The sequence below is a fragment of the Netta rufina genome (assembly GCF_964035555.1).
Source record: "Netta rufina genome assembly, chromosome: 15".
NCBI lineage: Eukaryota > Metazoa > Chordata > Aves > Anseriformes > Anatidae > Netta > Netta rufina.
This window is the reverse complement of record NC_140138.1, coordinates 1,845,764-1,870,168: the sequence shown is the minus strand read 5'-3', so window position 1 is coordinate 1,870,168 and position 24,405 is coordinate 1,845,764. Positions and strand designations below refer to the sequence as shown.

Below are 24,405 nucleotides of genomic sequence, written 5' to 3'. Positions count from 1 at the left end.
GAGATATTAATTTCCCATCTTCTTCTAGACATTCACATTTTGGTTTTATCACGCCTTTAAAGGCATGATCACCTGGCACAATAATTTGGTCATTCAGGGACTGACAAAAGTCTCTTTAAGGAATATCTTATAGATCTGATGAAAATATGGACAGTGATTTTCTCCTTAATGAAATAACATTGAGAGATACAAATTAGATTCATCACTCAATATATTGCTTAAAAAAAGGCTAAAGAGCTAATTCCTAAAATAAAAATATTTATATATTTTTTTTGTTGTTGTAATAAGAGCAGATCAATGAATATATTTTTCCAAATAATCAAGTTTCAGTTACAGTAATTTAAACCAGTGAATTCTGAGTATCCCAAATGGCTAATCTCTAAGACTTTAAGTCCTTGAAAGACACTTTGAAAGGAGAAGGAGACACTTTGAGGGAGAACCACACTCCCTCTTCATTAACATCAGCACATACTTAAACTTCAGATTGTAGTTTCAGTGGTATCTTAAAAATGTGATTGGAGCAAGGATCGCCCATCTGAATACTGGTTATTTCAGATGATGTACTGCATTTTTTAATCCTGTTTTCAAAGATTTTAGAAAGCTTTGCAAAACCCAAGCAGACTTCATGAGTAGGCCATAAAAAGGCATGAAAACATCATTCTTAGAAAGAGAGCTGAATACTAAGGGTTTCATATATTATTTTAATATTCATTTGCATAAACTTGTGCGTCTGGCAAAGACGTCTCCCTTCATGTATCGTAACAGGCACCCAGGAGGGTTGCAAGCAATAAATGATTACAGACTACAGATATCTCATGCTGTCCACTCACCTTTCCCTTCTTCCCTCAAAGCCAACCACTTTAGGTAGTTTTTCCAAAATTTGCTAAAACTATTGCTATATGAGTTGTAATATTAGAAGTCTAAGAAAAGGGTGAATAGTCTCAATTACAAATATTGGAAGGTGTTGTCAATCAGAAACAGTCAGAAAATATTGAGCCACTAGATTAAAAGTTTAAAAATTTATGTCAGCTGAATGCTTCTTTGAGTTCCAGTTACAAGCTGTTATTATCTGCCCACAAGAATGATGAAGATCTTGTGCTTTTTATGTAAAATTTAAAGATATAATTTTTCTCTCAAACAGGCAATTTATGTCATAGTTTTACTCCTCATTTTAGGTGAAAAGGTATGAACTTCAGAAAGAATAAAAACTAGAAACTTTTCCTTTGATGAAAATTTTGATGAATTTTTTCTGCAGAATAAATTGAGAGCAATTGTAAAAATGGGTTTGCATCCAAGCGAAGAAGTCAGCTGGCTGTCCAAAAGACAAGCTTCTTTTGTTGTTGTTGTTGTGTTTTTATTTTAGGCACACTACCATGTTAATTGACAGACCTAATGAACAGAAGGACCTGCCGGGCATAATCTGAATTGTGTTCCACCTGACAGAAATGGAGATGTTTGCCTCCTGGTTGTGCCTGTAACACACTGCAGAAGCTGCCAGCACAGCCTCTGACCAGTCTATATCTGCTCAACAAATAATGGGATGTGCAAAGCTGTGAATTGGACATGATTATAAGCATTGTTAACACAACAAATATCCAATTCAGGTCAATAAGCTTAGGGACTGAGGGTTAAAAGGGCATCAGAGCCTTCTGGGGTTTTCTCTTGCACTTTCTCTGTTCAGTACGATTGCATGCTTTAAAATAATTAAAACTTTTTGTTGTTTTCAGGTGGGAGAGTGTGTGTCTGTGGGGCAGAGAGAATAACTTCCACACAGTTCAGTTAGCCTCTTCCAGGTGTTTTGTCTAGCACAATTATCTGTCATTAAAAATGTTGAGGAGTAGATTGGTCACCTCTTCCTATCAAAGCAACTAACAGCTCAGGCCACATCTGCAGGTCAATAACATATTCTTAGGACAGTTCAAATTTGATAAACCACTGCATGCGAGGCCATACCTGTCCAGTGTCTGGCAGAAAGGCTGTCACCATGGCATTCATTTAAAGCAGCTTCATATTTCTGCCAGTATGCCACAGACAAGGAGGGAATAAGACACTGACCTTGATGTGCATAAACTACCAAATATTGCAGTCATTAACAGGAAGGCAGATGGAATCCCAAGTAAACTTCAGCATCAAATCCTTGAGTTTATAGTCACAGCTGTGGCTGCAAATAAAAACTGAAAAACGTTCATGGTAGCAAAGGGATCTGCAGGTGTATAGCAAGGGATTGCTTGCCCGTGGAACACAAGGGATTCATTTCCGCAGTTTCCTTGAAACAAGCTCTATTGACAGCTTTTTGCAATGAAACTGAAATAAAGTCCTCACATCAATACGCTGCCAGAAAACAGCATCAACTAAATAGGCCATCTCTTTTCACAAAAAAAAAGATACACGCTGTGATGCTAGCCTGTGTTCTCCCTATCCGGCAAAATTAAGGAAGTAAATAATAATAATAAAAAAAAAAAAAAAAAGATGGATTCATCAGTGACGAGGAATAGGCAAGTGAAAGCTTCCTATCTTATTTGTATAGTTGGAAAAGAATATCCCAAAGAATTTTTCTCATTTCAGCCATTAGCAGTTAAATTCCAGACAATACACCACTGCAGCTGTGCTAGGGCAAGGGTGAGAATATTCAATGCACTTCCAGTATATTGCTGTTGAATGTTCTCCTCTTTACACTTTTACACGGCAGCACAACAATCATACATGGAGAAATGTTACATGCAAACACAACTCCAAGCTGACACAACCCACACCAAAGCATTATAACAAATAAGGTTGTTTGCCTTGGAAAAGGACAGCATTATCTATCTTTAACCTCGTCTAGAAAAGGTTGGAAAAATACAGCAAGGCAAATGGAAACAAACACACCCAAACAGCCACTGTAAAAACAACTTGGTTATGAATTCAAAGAATTGTTTTCTCTTCAAGAAATAAAATGGTAGTTGTCTGTCCTGTGCAGTGGATTCAGGAAGGATAGTTTGATTAAACACAGCACGGACAGAAATACTTCTAGTGCATTTTAAAAACTTTGTATTATTAAGAAGTATCTGAAGAAGATGAAGAAGCCACCATGACTCTAACAGAGCTGGACTTCTCCCATGAAGAAGACATTGGCTAACATAGTCTCTTGCACTCTTCACTATCTGGATAATAACTGCTGTTTCGGTTTTCATTGAAGAAAAGGAAGAAAAACCTGAGGAAAATTCCTGAACTTCTGTCTAGAGAGATCTACAGGTAGCACATCTGGTTCAGCTGCCCACTTACGTGCATGAAGTTTGGAAAAAAACCACCAGTACATTTTTGGCAAGCTTGTAAAACTGTGACTACTTTCAATACTGTATGTTGTTGAATCTTTTATTTTACTGTTTTGAAAAAAAATATTAAGCAGTGCTCCAATAACAGGGTACATGAATTTTGTTCCTTGTCAACAGGAATAGGTGGAAATTGCTAGTTTTAATTAATAAAGGGAATACAAAAAGTTCTTTGTTTTGTTGAAACAATGTTTCGGCAGCTTTCTGAGAAATGTATCTCTGCCTCACAGGACTGAGACCCTATTGACAAGAGGTAGATATTACTGAGACTTTACAGATAGTATTTTTTAGTGTTGTCAGAATCAAAGATTGATTTTTTATCAAACAAAGGAAAAAAGCCAATACAACTGATAAATTTGCCTCCACTACTGATAGCAACAAGTCTTCACAGGTACATTGCAATGAACCAGGAACTTCACCTGCAGGAGAAGGTTTAACGTCAATGTCAGCCTAAAGCACAAATCGTCTTTCCCTTTGAGTTTGCAGTATTTCCCAGTCATTTCTTTCTGAGAATGATGCTTTCCATGTAAGCTGATTTTGAAACACTGTGCATTTACTCTGTTAATGATGCAAACAGGAAGGGTCTTGGCGTTTTATTCAAGGCTTCCTTGACACAATAATGTGCACATGCTCATCTCTGCATGTACTGCAATCCTCCAACAACAGAACCTATCAAACCCCTAAACCATACACATTTCATACACATTCCTATTCATATTTCTGCCCCTGGATTTTTCCTGGCCATATCAGTGACTCAACTCAGACAGCTGAGTGTTCACTTCTTGTGAAAAGGCAAGAAAACAACCTTTTTTTTTTTTCTTCCCGAAACAGATAGAGACGTGCATGTCTCTGACAAAAATTTATATATATCTTACAGAAATCTGTGCACCTGAAGTATTATGCCTGTCTCCTTCCTTCTTTCTCCATCCAGTTAAATTAAATGACCTTACATATCAAACATGATGGTCTCAAAGAAGAAAATATTTCCAACACATCCCAAGAGACTAACACTAATTAATCTAGAAACTTAAGAGTCTGAGAAATAGCAAAACTATACTAACTGTGAGAAGCAACCACTTACAAGCTTTATTTTATTTAGATCAGATGCCATATGGGCAGTATTTTTCAAACTCTAAGTATTGCCTGATTGCTGGTATTTTTCCTACACCCTAAAACTGGAATCAAACACTGTATATGAGGAGTCAAATGTGACTAAATCTTATGTCTTCAATTAAATAAAAGTAGTTTTTAAAGTGATATTCAAAATACATACAGGTTATATCAAAATTCTTCATGAGGAACACAGGCACTGTTTATTTTGACTGGCAGCAGCAATATCCACCAGCCAATCTTTGTAAGTCCTTACCAGGTCTATAGTCTAGGACTCTATAATTATCAAGTTGTTCATCTTCAAAAAGCTGTGCAGAAGCAGCAAGCTGCTTGATATGTAAGAAAAATTGTTTGCTATATGCTACCAATGATGACAATGATGAAATGAGAAGAAAAAAAAAAATCTAGGGATAACTTTGACAAGATATACAGATGAAAACAAATGAAATAGTTGCAATCAGGACACACACATGCTGAAGAAGAAAGTAGAAATTATATATTTGCTGGGAAGCAGAAAAAGATTGTGGAAGGAATGATATGTCATTCTCAAAAAAGCAGCAGCAACATAGACTCCAGGGGGCACAAAGGATCCAAACCCATGGGCTCCAGTGAAGTAGGGAAGGTGACAGCTTGATCTATTCTAGAGAAGGACGAGAGGGCAAACTTCATATGAAAGTGTAAAATAATCTGCAATCTCGTCAAAAAAAATCATGATGGAGAAAGGAAGATGATGGGAAGGATGCCACAGATGAGAAAACATATATACTGAGGAAGAGAACAACAACAACAACAAAAAAAAAAAAGTAGAAAAAGTGAAAAATGCTGTTTTTGAAGAATATAAGACTGGACAAAAAGAGAAGAGGCAGGCAATTGTGATACCCTGACAAATACCAGTTCATGCTTTTATTGTCTTTCCTACTGAGAATGCAAATTATTACAGTCCCATATTACACAGGCTCATCTCCTTCGTTCAGGACACTTTAAGCTTCACAGATGCCTGAGGTGTCAGCCACTGGAACTGCCTCACATCCTCACCAAATGTCTTTGCAAAAAGGAGAAGATGAGTGGGACAAAGGTGCAATTGACAAGGGACAGCGACACAGGCTGATCGGTTTGGTCACCTAAATGAGATCATCTTTCTAGAGAGAAACTACTCTGAGTCAAAAAGAAGATACAGTCATGCTGCCTGATCCGTAACTGAGCTTATTACCCACAATTACCACAGAGATTAGGGCTTTGCACAGTTTTTGCTTGGCAGAAAGTACAGGGAGAAAATACATAAGCCCATTTGACACTACTTTTCTGCTGGAATGTCCAAAAATGTGATCTAAGCAAACTCAACATGACAATTGTATCATAGGAAATTTCAGCAGCTGATGGCATGCTGCTTAATCTTGTAGGTGCTATGGGACAAAATACTAAGGAGTGCAGCAGTATGTAGCAGTTACACTGATGCAGAAAACACCACACATGGCAGCTTATTTGTACCATTTGCTAGAGAAATGTCAGTCAAGAGGAGCAAGGTAGACACTTAAGAGTATTCACACTGGGAAATCACTTAGAAGAGGAAACTCCAGTGGAAACAAACATCTATTTACAAATGAATGGTTTATTGCTGTCAAAGGACTAAAACATTTAAGGAAGAGCAGCTGGAAGAGCTGGCACAAGAGCAGCCAGCCTGAGTTTTAGTGAATGTCCTGAACTCCCTTGCAGCCAGGCAGCTCACTCCTTTTCATGATAAAGTGTCTGACAATTGGCCTTATTTTAAATCTAACACTCTTTTTTCAGGGTCTCCAGTAGCACAAATAGCAGATGAAAAGTACAAAGAATATATATCCCCTAAATAAACCCAAACAAGCCCTAGAAATGGCTGAAATTAAGGATAGCTACCTGTTCAAAAATTCACAGCAGGAAAATAATTCAGCTGAGTATCTACAATGCACAATTTAGCTGTCTCCCAGGAAATACAACTTGCACAGGCTGGCAGGAGCAGTAATTCTGCCCCCAGTTTGGAAGACCTTGGGTGAGGTCCAACTCACCTTATGTTACATGTCTATCTTAGGATGGGACAAAGCCTGCTTGAGAAATGCCGTTTCAGAACACCTTTAGAAATGGCAATGCAGGGAGTACATGGAGACAGTGGCAAACAAAACTATACAAAGGACAACTTTTTAAGGAAGGGAACCTGGATACTATGAAAAAGTTTGGAGAAGTTCAGTTTTTTTCACAGAAGAAATATGTTACAATCCCCTACACATCTGGAGGAAGGAGAGCAAAAATTTAAAGGACAGGCAGTTCCCACACTACGGACTAAAAGTAACAGCTAATTTAGTATAAGATGACATATCCTGTTCTCATTGTAAGTAATAACTGCACCATCAAACAGCCACTGGGGCTGATGTACTTAATCTGCTATTGGTAATTTAGTCTTCTCACTTAAAATAAATAAATAAATAATAAAACAAAAACAGCACATGACAAACAAAACAAAAAACACTGATCTGGATAAATTCTGTAATCCACTATTATTAACAGAAATACATGTTATTATCAAGTCTGTATGTTTAGAAAAGATTATTAAAACCATTATACATGTATATCATGCTGATATATAATGATGAAAACTGTGAGTCATATTCAAACTTTTTGACAATTAAAATGAAAAATCTGTCATTTTGACCAACAAGGCAGAATGAGCCAGTTCAGAGAGGGAAAAGGATGGATAGCACCCAAGTCTAAATCGCATAGCATAAGGAAGAAAGACAAAATTTGCTGGAATATTTGCCAAGATTGTCAGAAACAGAATTAGGTAACATGCTTTAGAATACCTCATCTCAACAGATTTTATTAAGGTCAAAGTCAAGACTTTAGATCTGACAGCAAGAGGCCATGCTAATTATAAGGGGGAAGAAAATCTAAGAGTGCACCTAAAAGCATGTCAAAAGGATGGGAAGGTGAAAAGAAATCTTAGGTAGTGCACGCTGCCCAGACAAACAAGCCTTGTCAAAAATGCACCTTTTGAAAACACATTGCTATGAGAGAGTCCTCCAATGATAAGCAGGGACTGTACAAATCATGATCCGTGTTGAGCCCACACCCAAATCCAGGTGCAATTGTATCCCTTCTCGTAAAATTGGAATAGCAATTCTGTCCTGTGCATCTATCATACATTGGGCATTGAAGCTTCCATACAATTTTAAAACAGTCATACAAATCACAGGCGCTCAATTTCTTTTCTGATATCAGTACAAAGAAGTTCAAAAAACAAAGCAAAACAAAGCTCCATGGACTACACGCCATGCCTGAGACCACTGCTCAGTAAGTATCACAGTAAGTACAGATCAATTTTTCTCAGTTTCTGCAAAGTGTATAGTATTCTTTAAAACCCATAGAAGAAGCTTACCCAGTTTTCAAGCTGACCAAGGCATCTTCAACTCCTTTCTGATTATACTTTGTCATGTAAAGGTGCATATCAGGGTAGTTGTTTCTGATATTCCTCTCTGTGCTTCCATTTGGGACCGTTCCAAATCGAAAAGGAGGTGAATAATCATGTGGCCTTTGAAACTAGAGAGAAAAGGGAAAAGTAAAGTCTTTCAGGCCTCAAAATGGGTATCCATGAAGATGTCAATTAAGGAAGTAATATCTATCAGGGCGACTGTAGGTACAAAAGAAAAAAACTGTATAGGCTGCCTCAAATTTATTCCAGGCAAATAATGCCTGGAGTTAATTGCCAGCTCTATTATAACAGAAATTATCTTCACACTGGTTGAACGACACAGAAACATCTACATCCAAATTAAAAACAGCTCAGATTTGCCACTCAATACGACTTTCTCCTGTGCATTGCAATATGGCAGGACCACAGCATCTGGAGCAGAGAGCTACTGGAAGATACTCCCCATCTGCCAGCATCTCCCTAGAGAAACCAAACTCTAGGCAGACCTACTGGTACTTAATGATCAAAATAAAACAGTATCTTTGTTGAAATTCATTTCCAACCTTCATCTCAGTTGAGACATGGTGGGTCCGCACAAGCAAAAGGCCCATTTTCAGTACTTGACACAGAGCCTAACACTGCTCTGGAGGGTGACTGCAGGAGGCTGGTGCCCAGGGAGGGAAAGGGTGAGGACTAGCTTTCCTTCCACCTCTGTGATTCAGGGGGAAGAACAGTTCTTCTATCTTCCCAGGGGCTAAGCAGTTTCACCACTTTATATGAAGAGTGATTCTGGAGCTCTCACACCTAGAATCCTAAGCACAGTTTATTCCTACAATTTAAAACTACAAACCAATTGCCTGAGGGCATATAGATTTTATTCTACAATTTCACCCTCTCGATCAGTATTGCATCAGCACAGACAAACAAGCCAGGAAGTACCTCAAAGGGATTAGCAACAGCTCAGGGCACACTCAGGTTTCAGACAGTCTCACACAAACACTTGCTAACAGACCTGAAAATTATATATGTGGCTTTTCAAGATCTCTCATTAGGTACCATGAAACACTTTAAGATCAAGGTAAAATGTTTCTTTAAGAAATAAATTTTAGAATGCTGTTCAACTTAGAGGAACTATTGGCTAATAAGGAAATGCAATTGAGTATTGATAAAAGCAGTCACCCATGAATTACATGGTAAAATGAACTCTGTTTTTATTGTCAAAGTTAGAAGAGCAATTTATGTACCCCGTGCAGCAAGAGAGAGCTAATATTTATACAGCTGCTGCTTCCTTTGGGCTATGTATGCACTAGTCCTCTTCTTAAAGTTTAGTCTCAGGGCATTAAGAATTCTGAGGATCCAGTGCCAGTTTGGAAAGAGAATACAAATAGGCTTACACAAAAAGTGGGAATGTTTTCAATTCCATCAAACCCTGACTGTGAAATCATGGCTACAACAATATTTTCATGTTACAGAACTACAATTAAGTGCTCCATTTTAATTATGCATATTTTGACAAAGCATAAAGGAATGAACTTTGTTTTTCTCTGTTCATCTAGCTAACGGATGTTGTACTTTTCTCATTTTCCCTTTTCACAGCTTTACCATTTAAATTATTACTTTACTAATACCTTACACATATTAATTGACCCATGCACCAAAATTGCACTGTATACCAGTCATGGTTCTTAGTCTATGTTTGCTGTCTCGTTTTTTGTGTTTAGGATGTGGCACTGAGGCTAACCCTGCTCTTAAACTAATGTCCAGAGATTCCACCGATATAGATGTCACTTGCTATTAACTTTAATAAAATGGTCAGATAATTAATTCCTGAAGTAGTGAGATGGCTTTCAGTAACTCCTAATATATGTTTCAAGTTTTCCAACCAATAAAACGGGAGAGAAAAAAAAAATCAAAGATCACTGCCAATTTCAAGATCTGTAAAAAAATGATGCTGGTCATGCAGTTTGTGGTTTTGGAAATTCAACTGTGGTGAGAATTCTGGAAGCTCAGATCCTAATTCTGGGGTATGACAAGGGGATTGAAGAGGAAGATCATGGTGGAGTATCAGGGTGGTTTACAAATGGAGTTTTGGTTTGCGTAGTCTCACTTTTCAAGAACATTCATAAATGTGAAAGTTGTTAGGGGCAGTTTTCTCCCATAGGAATGGTTGGAGGAACTGATGTATCTGTCCCAAACTGAACATTCAACAGAACACAAAAATATTTCTGCAGGAAAGCAGAGATTAATAGAAAGTACTGGTTCATTTAAAGGTCATAAGGATAACAAGTAACTCAATTGATTAAAAAAATTGTATGTGGAATAAGTACAGAAAATTCAGAGACTTGAATGGTTCCAAACACCATCCATTGATTAGATTTTTTTGGCACAAGGCACTCAACCAACAAATTTTAGCAGTCATGAGGAGTTTGTTTTTGTTTTTGTTTTTGTTTTCAAATGATTGTTACTACTGCCTGCTCATAGACTACTTGAATATTACAAAGAAACAGTTTACAATGTTTTTAAAAATGTTGCATTCGCGTCTAAGTTATATAAATTTCTTATCAGCAATTTTAAACTTGTCTTCTGTAAACTGACATGTCCTAGAGAAGTATGGAGGCTCTGTGATTCAGCACACATCTATGGGACAGGCATAAAAGAAAGAAAAAAGCATTGAATCTATAGATGCAGTCATTTTCCCTGATACCCCATGATGGGAATTAAAATATTTAATGTCTGTTAGGAAACAATTTCCTTCCTAGAATTCTTCTGAAATATTTTTGGTTTTGTTTTAATTGGTAATAAAATCCTTAAATATAATGCACAAACCCCCTACTTGAAATGTAATTGGGGAGATCTACAATTATTCAGATGATTAAGCAATTCATTCCTGTTTCCCCCTGCTATGCCTGCTGCTAGATCTGTGGCACACAGTCCTAATGATCTAGAAATCCCAAACAGAATGTTTGGGCTGAGAAAACACTCCTACCATTTTAGTTTGTTTTATCTACATGCATTAAGAAAAATGACAATTTCATTAAAGCTAGGAAAAATATCTTTCACTAATGCTTAATACTGATTTAGTATGCTGATTTGCACACCTGTCTGAAAAGGCTGGTATTCAGAGCGGTTCATTATTGTTCTGAAGTATTTTAAGGAACTGTGAAGAAATTACTACAATAATAGCAAATGGTAAACATTTTCTGTCTGCTAACAGAGATTTTTATGGAAGTTATGGATGGTGATAGTGGAGAAAAAATAAATAAATTGAACTCTGTTTTCTCCCTTTACCAAATGGAAAGCACTGACATTCTGATTTCTGATCATGAAAAATATAGCTGCTGTATTTAGTATTTCCAAGATTATCATTATAATCATTGTTCAATATCTTTGTCCAACAAGTTTCAAAAAGTACTGCATAGGTCTAATATTGAAGTGGAGAGATGGACTGGGGTGAGAGGGTCACCCTAGCTACCTCATAATCCATACTGACTTTTGAGTTCACTCTGCTCTGTTATGACACAAACCAAACATCTCTCTAAGTAACTAGAGAGCTCATGCTATCTTATTCTACAAAAAAAAAATAAAATAAAATAAAATAAAAATACTATGAATCTTGCAAAATTAAGGAACCTGCAAATGGCATAATTAAGGCTTCTTATTAAGGCTAAAGAGAATCCCCTTGAGCACACACACATGGGACACATTAAAATGTGACTGTGTGGCAGAACCACAGCAGACAAAAACAAAGGCTTGCTAGACAGTAGTCCAGTGCTTTGTACTCTCTCATAGTGATCTTGTCTCTCTTTTAACAGACGAGGCATAAATGGTCTCAAAAGTAACAAGTGCCATGAGTGCCAGCTTTGCTTGATACTTTTGGACTCATTTTCTGTACCTTTTTATGAAGACAAAGCTTTTAGAAATCTTTTACATATACGAGGATGTCAAAATATAATTTTCTTCTCATCTTCTGAATCATTTGAATTTATGAACACCCACTTCCAGTAATTCCAGTACACGCTGTGCCATGTGTTTCTGGGTGACACACAGATGACACAGCATTCAGAAGTTCATTAGCAACATTATGAAGGATGAGGAAACTATCGAGAAGTCTTGAAGCCAAGGAGAAGGGTAAGCAGCATGTCACCATGTGTTCAGCAAAACGACGGAACTAGATGATGGTGGAATACATTCCCTGTATGGGAAGGTTTTGAAGGATGAGGGTCAGGGATGACTGCTCAGAGATGCTTATTTTCCTGGTTTATCTTCTCTATTATCTGTCTTGAATGGAGCTGGATTGAGAACCGCCAGCACCTCCAATTGGGAATGCTTTATCGCAGGGCAGCACTGACAAAAGTGCATGACTTTTCAGTTGTGGGAGTAGGAAAACGGGTTCAAGGGAACTGAAATGGGTTCAATGAACTGATTTACCAGCCATGCATGAGTTTTGGAAGGCCAATTCTACTAACAAAGATAATAAAGGAATCTTCAAGTTTATGGGTTAAAATTATGCTCAGTCATTAAAAAAAAATAAAATTAACCAAAAAAGATAGCTTTGATAGGTCCCTAGTTATGTTCCTATTTAAAAAGTTGTCAATTGTTCCAGAATTTTGTGGACTTCTAGATATTACTTCTTTACAATTAATTTAACTCATATTCACTTCTGTCCCTTCACACTGGCTTTTGCCTATGACAGCTTTGCTTGCAGCAAAGGACAGAGTTATTCACCAAGCAACAGTACTGCAGATTCCTAACTGATCTACTACTAACGGCATTGCAGCAACATGGCTGAGGGGAGTAAAATTATTTAACATGAATCATTATATACCCATAAATTATCCCTAGTTATGTGAAATTTTGAAAATCTGAAAAAGCTCAGCTTTGTAGAGGAGGCAAAACCTGTGTATGACAAAGAGTATTTTAAATAGATTATTGCTTTTCTGGATTTCTGGCTTGTTTAACTATTTTAATCACAAAAGGTATAGCTCCCCTGATATATCCCTGTATAATTCAGGCAGGATTTGAAGAACCATACAATAAAATAAATAAAAAAAAGATAGAGATCAAACAAATCATGAGAAGACTGCACATGAGCAGATGCTGTTTTCCAATTCAAGTATTTTTCTATTTTTATTTTGTCCTTTTTTATTTTTTTATTTTTAGAAATAAAATCCTGTTTAGTAGACAGAACAGGAAAATTACAAAAATGAGGAAGATATTAGCCAATGGCTACAGAACAAATACTGAAATTTACCCAGCCCACAGGTGAGAGTGGCAAATGAATTGGCAGACCTGAACACCAGCACTATTCCAGGTGAAAGCCAAAGCCTGCCCTGATCAGGACTTATCAGGAAAACATTCTGTACTTAATCACAAATAGTTGAACAGATTTTTCAAATCCATCTTTTTAATCCTCGTTAGAAAAATACCTTTTATCTGTATCATATTAAGTAATATTTTAAAATAGAGGTATTTCTTATAGTATTCACATTCTTTCAAAGGTTTTGCTACAACACAACCTAATGAAAACAAAACTACTACCATTTTTCTTTTCTTTATATTTATCTTTCCCCTAGCCATGCTTGAAATTCATACTTTGATATTTCAGATCACTGAAAACAGACAAGTCTATCTGAGCTGTTGCCCTCTTTTGAATAACAATTTCCTTTGTTTTCTGTCCTTTGAAATAAATTCCCTGTAAAGTTCTCCCTTGTGCTATAGTCTATTGAAATATTATCTCTCGATGTTGAGATTTAGTTTTATTTTTAAACAACTGGGCACAAACTTGAGAACAGTGTGCCCTTTATGTGTTTTGTGTATATCCATCACTACAATAATTTTGCAAACAGACTTCAACCACTTTCTGCAATACCACTTCAACAAAGTGGTCACAAATGAAACAAGAAATAAATAATTGCTGGGTTTCTGATTTATAGGACAATTGATTAAAATTCACAAGTACCAAGACCTTGAATACTTTCAGCAGATGAAAATTCAGTCAAGCTAGAACAATATGCAAAAATAAGCATATTTATTATCTATTTCTGTGAAACTTTAGCAAGCTTTAAGTGAACTATCAGAGTCTACTGCTCAAAACAGAATTCTCACAAAAAGTTCTTGAATTGAGGAAAGCCACTTCCACAATCAAAATTCTGTGCCTTATCCCAGGTAATGTACATCTCAACTTTATTTTTACTCTTTATTCTTCATATGGTATACAAGGAAAATATTCGAGTGTCCACAGGGAACACGTATGGATTATTATTGTTTCTATTTGTCTAGTTATGCTAGCACCACTCTAAATCTGAACTCTCTATGACTTCCTTCCACACTACATGAAAAGCAAAAAGACATATTTTTTTTTCAGGAGCATTGATTAGTAATTTGTATTAGTAATTAGTATTTAGTAATTAGTATTGATAGTAATCAGATGATTACTAGATAGTTTCTGGTTTAATGAATATTCTGCCAATTAATAAACTACTAACATTTTAAACAGAGATGTTTAAATATTTTTAAATGTACTCCATGCATTCAAGCTGACTTCAGTTTTTTCAAGCTTTTGTATGTTCATGAAGCATTACTTTTAATCTAACAAGAACTTATTTCCATTTTTTTCACAAAATTAATGTACTTTTCAATTAATGCAGTTTTAGTTAATGAGGTTTTAGTACAGAGTACAAATTTCTATAAAGATTACGAAGAACAGACACTGATGTCTTTTAAGGTAGAAGAGCTACCTTTTTATCACTCAGTCCAGTCACTTGGTCAACAAATTCCTCTTGAATCATAAATGCAGCTAAGTTGGCAGTATAACTAGCCAGGAAAATGACAGCAAAGAAGGCCCAAACTGACACCATGATTTTACTGGTCGTCCCTTTGGGGTTTTGCACAGGCACAGAGTTGTTGAATACCAAGCCCCAGAGTAACCACACTGCCTTGCCAATGGTGAAGGATGGTCCATGGGGATCTGGAATTGCAAAGAGCATTTGTTTTAGTTGCAAGTATATTTGTGGTAAGATACCACAAATACATAACTACATGATAACAACAAAGCACTCACCAACACATTACAAAAAATATTTTTATACATATTCATTGTCCTCCCAATGTAATCACAGAATTTAGCGTCGGTACTTTCTGCTGTAATGACATTTATTTCCATATTTGTTGCAAAAAATATTTCAACACTTCTCTACGTGTATTTACCTCAGCAGTTTTCAAATGGAGACTGCAAACATAGGTTTGGAGGAGACCAAACTGATGTCTCTTGCAGTAAGGTGTGTGCCACGCTATGTCCCCTTTCAGTATTCTGTACCAGCTGACATGTAAAATGGAAAACTGTGGATATAAGTCTTAATGATTTGATTCCAATACTTTTCCCACCCAAAGTATTTTTATAAGCTCCTATCTTCAACATTATATTTTTTGAACTTTATGTACTCTCAGATAAGCGTATCAAAATGGGTAAACATTTCACCTACTTTTAAGCAACACTGCACTCAGAAAATAAATCAACAAAAAAGAGCCACCTGTACAGTTACATAACTTATAGCTAGACTCAGGCTACCTCACAGGTACAAATGCACTGGTATTACAGGCAGAAACCTGGCCCAGGTAATCTGTGCAGTTCTGTAATTTTTTTCAGTCAGCTTTGAATTCATCCGAAGGCACCCAAAGTTGTCAGCATAATGCCCTCACTTCATGCCCATGGACTAGCAGAAGCAGGTTAGCAGAGATATTATCCACTAAAAAGACCATATTTGTTGAGTCCTCTGAGAATAAAGGGAAGATTCCTCTTACCCAGCTTTAGGTTAGTACAGTGCAGACATCATCTAGATTCCCTGTGTGTTCAATGGAGAAACAGGCTGCTCCTGAACGTGACTCATCCAACTTTTTCAAAAGTACTCATTTTTCAATTAAGGGACAATTCAGACAATAAGCTGTTATGCAGACTCCTCCAATATTACCTCTATTCCTGCCTATGGGTATGCACACTAAAACTCAGATTTACTTGTTAACTTTAGTTTACATTATTAAAAATAATTATTAAAGGAATAAAATCCAAAGTTGGTATACTCAGTGCATATTGTCATTTCAGTAGAAATGCTCCATGTAACAGTGCAAATTTTCTTGATAGACTCAAACACATCTTAGATTATCTTTTTTCTATTTTTACTGCATTGCTAAGATAGACCACAGTAAAATAATCATAATGGAGCTGGCTTTTGGTTTATGAAGCTATCCTATAGGGCCATTTAAGATTGAGCTGATGAATAGTAAGTATTTTCTGAGCAGTAATACGAATGAAAGTATATACCAAGAAAACTACTGAAGATTTTACCACCATTGAGTTTCATCCTACTAAAAATACACAGAAAATACAATAATCTACATAAAGAGTCACATTATTTTTAAGCTTCCCCAGCTTCAAATGAATAGCAACTGGATTTGTGGCAAGCCTCTACTGCTAAGTTATGATGTTGCAGTTCCATAATATGAATTTGTAGCCACTACATAATCACATAAGGTGACACAGAAAAGAACAGCCCAGGCTGCAGATCCCCAGTGTCTGTACAAACTTCTCCTTTCCTCTTCCTAATACAGTGTTTATTTTGGACATACGTTACAAATTTACCAAGTTATTGAAATGTTGTCAATATCTGAACATTACAAAACCCTCCTTGTTCAGGGAACAAACCAACTACCAACTAGAAGAAAACATTAGCTTGTTATAGTCTCTAGGACTATGTTCACCAACCTGAGAGACATCGTTATAAAACAAGGTATGGTTCAGAAATTAAAAACTGTCCACACTCTGAACTGAAAGTGAAGAAAGGGAAGGATGAGGGCACCATGGTACATGAAATCATCATTCTCAGGTCAGAGTGTTAATAGTATACAACTGTATCTTTCACTGAGAAAGACGTGTTCTGTATTAAATTTGTTGTGTCACTATATTTTCAAAAAGAAGTTTCTACAGCCACAAATGCTACAAAGTAAGAAATTATGCCCTTCTGCCACTGGCCTCATTTCAAGGATGAGTTCACCACAAGAGAACCATACCTTTTTATATGGACTATATAAAACTATATACAACGTAACAGCTGCTTTTCCAGATTAGCCACCAAACCTCACCATTGGAGATCATTATCTCTGAACTATCTGTGAATTCATAAGTCAGGAGACTGAAGAGTATTTCAATGCTTTTTTTTTTAAAGCTGACGCCCTACAACTGATACAGTATACTAACATAATGCTGCCTGAATACAACTCTCTTTAATATCACTTATCCTTCTACATCTTTATTGCAATGAATTAGAATATAGACATGAGTATATAAGGCCTCAAGAAATCACATTTTAAATGAAGAGCAAGCATGCTTTCATAACTGCTTTTACTGTTTTATTCCTACGTTACATTTATTTTAAAAGATACAGGGTAAAGGATGGTAAATACATTTTGTTTGTTTGTTTTGCTTTGTTTTTATAGCCCTAAGGTTGTGTAAATTGCAAAGCTTACCTTTCCCTTGTGCTAAGTTCCTGTTATATCCTACAGGGCTAAAATACTCAAATATAAAGACAGCCATGGCGGACACAATGAGAAGCATCACAAACATCATCACCCAGACGGAAGCACTAAAAGGCTCTGCAGCAAAACAGACAAGAGAAACAGAAACAGTTCATTAAACCAGTCATATCACAAGAATTCTAGTGTCTCAGGCTAGGCAAGCCCAGAGGCTTTCTTTAAATTAGCTTTTACCAACAAAAATGCTAGCATTACTGCTAGAACTAAGCAGCAATATACAAAGAACTGCTGTTAGTATCCACAATCTCCATACATCTGAAATCATAAATGTGAGTTGCAATTCAAACATGAAGTCTATGTACTTGTCTTCTTTAACAAAGTCTTAACCGACACCGAGTGGCAAATAATTGGTTTGACTTGCGGCTCATTCAGTTTACAATCCTTTTCTATTAATCCTGTGATGCATGCTTTTATCAACAGAATACTCCAACCATTATGACAGTTTCTGTAGAGAAAAAGCAATTACGCATATGCTTAAAACATTTGGTGTTTCAGTGAAGTACACCTCTCTGATTTTCTATCCAACAGAAAGCATTAGGGAAAAAAAGCCAAATGCTTGCATTCATTGTTTCCACTCATAGCAAAAACATTCTTTTGCAAGTTTCACTCTCATCTGGGAGCAAATTTCTGAAATCAAAAGGTTTTTATGGAAAACTGAATGTCAGTTTGAAAGGTAGAAAAAACATAACTTAAAGAAGTAGGTTGGAACAGAAAACTAAAAGTAGTTTCAAATACCAGAACAAGCACCAATTTTTTGAAAGGATTGGAAATACCATGTGATAACACAAAGTTCTTAAATTTCAGCTTTGACCGATTACAAATTCTCTGTCATTTCAGGTGTTCCTGTGGTAGCTGTATAAGGATAAATGCAACAAAAGTTTGGTATGGCAAATTAATATATCTTTATTAGGTCAGCTTATCTGGGGGCATATTATACTCTAATTTTGGTAAATACTGGTAGCGTGAATGTGCTCTGAAATGTGAGAAAAAAATCTTAATAACTATTTTAAATTAGAACAGAACCAAGAAGCACTGAAAGTGACAATAAATGAATTTGCTCCCATGCTTTGCTTTTTTGAAAGCCCAAGAGATTCCTCCATCCTAATCTCTTCATCAAAAATGAAAATTCTTCTATCATTGTAGGAAATGACTCTGAGCAAGAGCTAAAGTGAGCTGAGCCCAATAGCCCAGTCTGAACCTTGCCCACGTTAGCATGAAGTATTCACCAAGAACTGGAATAAAGTATCATAATCTGGGCCTAGATGTGAAAATCTTATGAGATTGGTTTCGTTTGCTACAATTTCTTCATAAATTTGGAACCATGAAAGACCAAATTCCAGATAGCCCCACTTGTGAGTTTGAATGTGAACTGACAAGACAAAGCAGGGAATTTTCAAACCAAACAGTTCTCTTTTTGATTTTAAGAGATGATTAAGGAACAGGGGTTTTTTTGGTTTTGTTTTTGGTTTTGTTTTTTTGTTATCTTTTAAAGACAGTTTATAAAATTATTTCAATTACTAAAGACATTTTTTTGGAAGAGAATAATAAGTTAGCAAAATAACAGAATGTTTAAAAGACAAAAATAAATCCATTCAGAAACAGACAAGTAGATGCCACTTAATGATAAATATTCTATGTAATCACATATTAATTGGAATTAATTGGAATTCACATAAAACTATCATACAATATTGACAGCATTCTCATAGAAGACAGTCAGCAACCCTCATAAAACTCTTACGAAAAGCATCAGGGTAAAAGCAGCAATGGTAATTTGTCAAAATTTAAATTAGGCAAAGGGCAAAATAAGCTAAAGTGAAAAAGCAAGCTATAAACAACAGTTAATGCAGAATGGTCCTTAATAATTTACGCAGTCTGGTAATGAGGAGTAGAAGCAACAGAAGCAACAGCAAAATAAAAAGCCATTTATAATAAGTAGCAAGATTGAACAAGTACAAAATCAATTGAATAATAAAGTTGATGTTCCTGTCATATTACAGATCAAATTGTGCATTCAGCACTGTTATTCTCAAAGGACAGAAGGAATTTTTCCCCAGGAGGCAGCAGGTTTTATAAAATTTTTAAGTAGAACAATGATATGACGGAAAAATACTAGCATATGACTTGTTAGTGTACATTGCAAATTATTGGCAGTGGAGAAAATAGAGCAATGAAAAAGATTTGCCATTTTACCAGAAGAAAAAAAAAAAAAAAAAAAAAAAAAAGACAAGTAGCCTCACCTATGAACTCTCTTCCTCTTAAATATATAGAAAAGTTGAATAAAGCCCCCACTGATTTTTTTAAAAACTTACGTCGTGGATCTAGTATACATGAACAGTAGTAATACATGAAAAAGTTTTATCATGGATAAAATTCTTATTTTTTTATTCTAAAATTCTTGGTAGGAGCCACCTTTGGGAACAGATAATGAGGGAGAGGCTGTCAGCCCATCAGTTACTTAAATCCATTAGACACAATCATTGAATGGAAAATCTAGTTCAGACAAATTTTGTACTTGCATACAGTGATGGCAGTAAATCATAAAAACAAGTATTTCGTAAACTTCATTGCTATTTAATAGTATTGTTTTTCACAGATTAAAAAAAAAAAAACATAAAAGTTACATAAGACAACTCAGTTGACACTCAGTTAAAAAAATTAAATCTGTCTATGAATAAATTCAGTTATCTATCTGATACTATTTTGCATGGCAGAGCACTTTAATACTACTCCCACAACATCGAAATACACAAGCAGTTCCAGTGATGTGACAGTTTCATCTATGTCTAAATAAACAGAAAGTACATCTGAGATCACAGACTTAATTTATCAGTGCAGTAGATCAGATTTCTACAAAAAAAAAAAAAAATCTATTCTACAGAGCTTGACAAGAAGGCATCATTTTTACTTTTTAAATTCTGTACATATCCAACTAAACGAAAAGCATTAAATTAATTGTAGAAATATAACTATGATGTTGTGAAAAAAGCACAAAAGCAGTCTGTTTTGATGATAGCTGGAAGCAGGTAAGAAGTAAGCAAAGTCCATTAAAAAAATTGCCAAAAATTGGAACATATTTAGGAAAACACCGTATAATTCAAATGATAACTTCAACACATAGAAAGTACAATTTAAAAAATAAATTAACTGTACAAGTCAATTACTTATAGAATTAAAAAATCATTATCTGAGTATTTTCATTTAAAAATGCAGCCTCTCATAATTTCATTAAACAGTCTTCTATTCAGTAAACAACAAAATTAATCACCAACAAAATCTGTTTAGGTATTAACAAGTTAGGTAAATTATTTGATTATTCACTATGTTACACTTATGAGCTATTGCTTCATCTCCGCAATGTGCATTTATGGAACAGGTATGAGAAATAAGCTCTGTGTATAAATGATGACAATGGCTATGAGAAAAAACAATTATTTGCCCACTTGTATCTGATACTCTAGTAACAATCAGTTCCTCAATGGCTAAAGGTGGTTTGAATTGAGTGAAGAATTTACACTTAATCTAAAAAGAAACTATACTGATATAAATATATATACATAATAAATATATAAAATAATAAAATGATTAAAATGTCATAATTGCTCACCATATTGAAGATGTGAAACTGTTCTGTAAGATACCTGTAAAATACTGATTTTTCTTCAGTTTCAATTAGATTATTTTATCTCCACTAGCACTATTTTTCATTTGCAAAATACCTTTGAAAAACTCAGGCAAACCACTAAATATAAAAGTCAAACATAGGCACTACAGTGGAGAGGCAGATAATGAAAGGAGAAACGAACAATAGAAACAAGTAGCAAACAAGGGAAGGAGAGAAGACAGAGATCTTTACTTCTTTGTATCCCACCTCTTTTCTATCGAGCCTTTCATATCCATGCTGAATCCCCATTGCTCAACTCCATCATCACAACACAGAAAATTGAAGAAAACACTCAGAAGCTTTGCAGTGCGGTAATATGGTCTTTGGAAGCCAGATCTGTTGCCCATTTAGTGTCAGATCTATTCTAATCACGGCAAAGTCTTCTTTTCTACGCTATTCTACGAGGGGGGAGTTAAATGATTTTGTGAATGTGAGTGCTAGAAAAATATGAGACAATTTATTATGGGCTAAAAAGCACGGGTTAATGTGTAAGCAGATCTTGAGGAAGTAATTTTCCTAAATGAAGGTGCTGGGGAATTCTTTTTTGTATTCAAATCATTATCATTTGGTTTCCAGTTACTGCATTTGAAACCAACAGCACTCTCTTCATGTGTTAAAAATCACATTAATCAGTTTGCTGACACCATACAAACTTCCTAACATGTAATTCAAAAAACTAAGAAACATGTCAACACACTATTTAGCTTAACTAACAATGAAAGCTATCCCACTCTACAGAATTGCAATTAAATGATCTTGAGGGGTTGAAGAACCATACCTAGAAAAGCAGACGGTGAAACTGTGCCATTGCTCCGTGACACCATGACACTAATCCCAGTCTCAACAAATGGCACTGAAAAGTCAACCACTTCAGAGCGCTCTTCATTAATAGTGAGAGACCCCACAGCCATAACTGCACGATGATATACCACCTGATCCACAAAGAGAAGACACCACCAATATTACTCAGTAGAGAACACCTCATTTCTCCAAATGAATTTAAAACAAACATTGCTAGGTTCTTACTTAAGAGCTCTTTTACCTAACAGAACTTACTTCACCAATCATTCCATTCCATACATTATTGACTTTTTTGCCATGTTTCCCATTAGTCACCAAATACAGGTCATACGTGAACTTGACAGTTTTAGACAATTTCTTCAAGATATCAATGCAGAATCCTTTGCAGCACTTCTTTACATTAGTTCCCTCATTAGTTGAGTTGCTGTTAAAAGAGAAGCAAGACAAACATTTCTCCTGGGAAAAACAGAACCACCACAACAGCAAGAGTCAGCATATTGTAAAAGAACAATTTTTCAAACTTCCAAGTGACCATTTTTTTTCTGGAATGATGGAGAAATAAAAAACCATGGGATGCTTTATATGGTGCTTATAGCTCTTACTAATCATATTACAGTGGCTTGACAAAATAAATAGAAGATGGTGGTAGACCTTGTACAACATTTTCTGCTTCAGTTTCTCTCCTACTGGACTTCACTTCTCCATCAATTCATACAGTCTCCACTTACTGATGTTTCTTTGATTTAGATTAAACATTTATTACTTCTGCTCTTAAGATATTATGTACCACACATAATTTAATAATTACTGAACTGCCCAACACATAAGCTGTGTAAAGGCATGGTAGTACACAGCTCTGGAAGCAGTGGGTGCTATTATATCTTTTCCTGCAGTTTGAGAAGGTGACGTTCAGGCTATCTTTGAGTGCAAAGACCACTCTGGAAGGTCAGAAAAATCCTGACAACAGAGAAACCAGAGTCCCAAACTGTGATCACCCATGTAGGTCTTAGACAAGATTTTTTTTATTTTTTTTTAAATAGGCAATATTTTACAGACTTTGAAGAAATTCAAATCACAAACAAAATGTTGCTTAGAACCTGACTAAGAAGTTCAGATATATCAATAAAAATGTCCTGGACTTCAGAAAGTATTCAGCAACTTCTGGAAAACTTCAGAAACATCAATTACATCTCCTAACACCTGCTCAATTAAAAATGTTATACTCATTTTGGAAAAACGTAGACTGAAGCACTTAATGGGTGAAGTAGCATTAATGAATCCACAATGACAAATCTTCCACCGTTTTCTGATGATTACTCCAAAATTACAAAGCAATCAAAGCAATAGACTTTTCTCTAGCTGGTATGTCATAGTATTTTGTGCTGGAATAGTTTATCTTGTACCAAATTTAAGCATAAATGTATTATTTTATATATATATATATATATATAAAAATTAATATATATATATATATTAAAATAGGCGCATTTCAGCATAGCAGGAAACCATTCAAAGAGGACTCATTAAAACAATCTAGTTTTAGAATATGCTATCTTCTTTCATGTGACTGAGAAGGGCCATTTCTAGTTGATTTTGAATTTACTACATACTTACTATCTTGTCATTGACTCAATGTTACTTATATGTATATAACCAGAACCTTCTGATGTATTGAAAGGGAAGATGTGCAAAGAAAAGCATGCTGTGCAGGAAAGAGAAAAAGAAAGAGGAAGAGAAATACAGAACAAAAAGCAAAGATAGGAATCAAGAACAGCAAAGTATGAGAAAAAATATATATACAACAAAAGAAATAAGGGAAAGCATTAATGAGAAAATAGATGAACATTTTGCACTCAAAAGCAAACAAACAAAAAAGGAACACTGTGTATTTACTTACTTAATTTTGACAAATTTACGACATGGCACGGTGTTTTTTTGGCAACTTTCCATCAAAGGATCCACATCCTCAACAATGACAAAGGGAGCCTCCTCCAAGGTGACAATACTCAAATGGTTATCATCCGGTTCACTGTCTGCAAAAGAGCTGTACCTTGGCCAGACAGAGTACTTCAGGCTCAGTGAGTTGTTCTCCCATTTCCCCACCTGAAAAGCCAAGATACACAAGCTGGTGATATCTGATTGCTTGTATTTGACAAATAACATCTCATTAAATACACAGGGATATAGGTACGGGAAATTAGAGTAAAAAGACAGCAGTCCTAGGTTTTTATTATCAAATAAATTTTATTATCAAAATTACTTTAGAAATCTTTAGTAGTCATATGAAGTGGGAAAATAAAGTAAGGTAAAGTTATTTAAAGACTGGATGATACGAGTTAACATGATCTTGGATATAGGTGCACTGAAATTTGATATTGTCATATGCAATTAAACCAGAACAGCAACCAGACACTCCATATGTAATTGGGACCAATTTGCAGTAACAAGAAAATAGGCCTCAAAAGAAAAAAAGGACAAGAAAAAGAAAACTAATTCCC

The 24,405-nt window shown here is 35.5% G+C and overlaps 1 protein-coding gene across 1 annotated transcript in view; it reads right to left on the bottom strand.

The window, feature by feature from the left end:
* The window catches only part of GRIN2A (glutamate ionotropic receptor NMDA type subunit 2A), a gene marked incomplete at both ends in the record, with an annotated part of 184,838 nt that overhangs the window by 26,275 nt on the left and 134,158 nt on the right, over positions 1–24,405 (bottom strand). The window contains 6 exons of the mRNA XM_084296350.1: positions 7,825–7,985; positions 14,595–14,824; positions 17,377–17,502; positions 21,885–22,038; positions 22,163–22,331; positions 23,805–24,010. Of these exons, the coding sequence (XP_084152476.1) occupies positions 7,825–7,985; positions 14,595–14,824; positions 17,377–17,502; positions 21,885–22,038; positions 22,163–22,331; positions 23,805–24,010 (1,046 nt within the window). The remainder of the gene's footprint in view (positions 1–7,824; positions 7,986–14,594; positions 14,825–17,376; positions 17,503–21,884; positions 22,039–22,162; positions 22,332–23,804; positions 24,011–24,405) is intronic.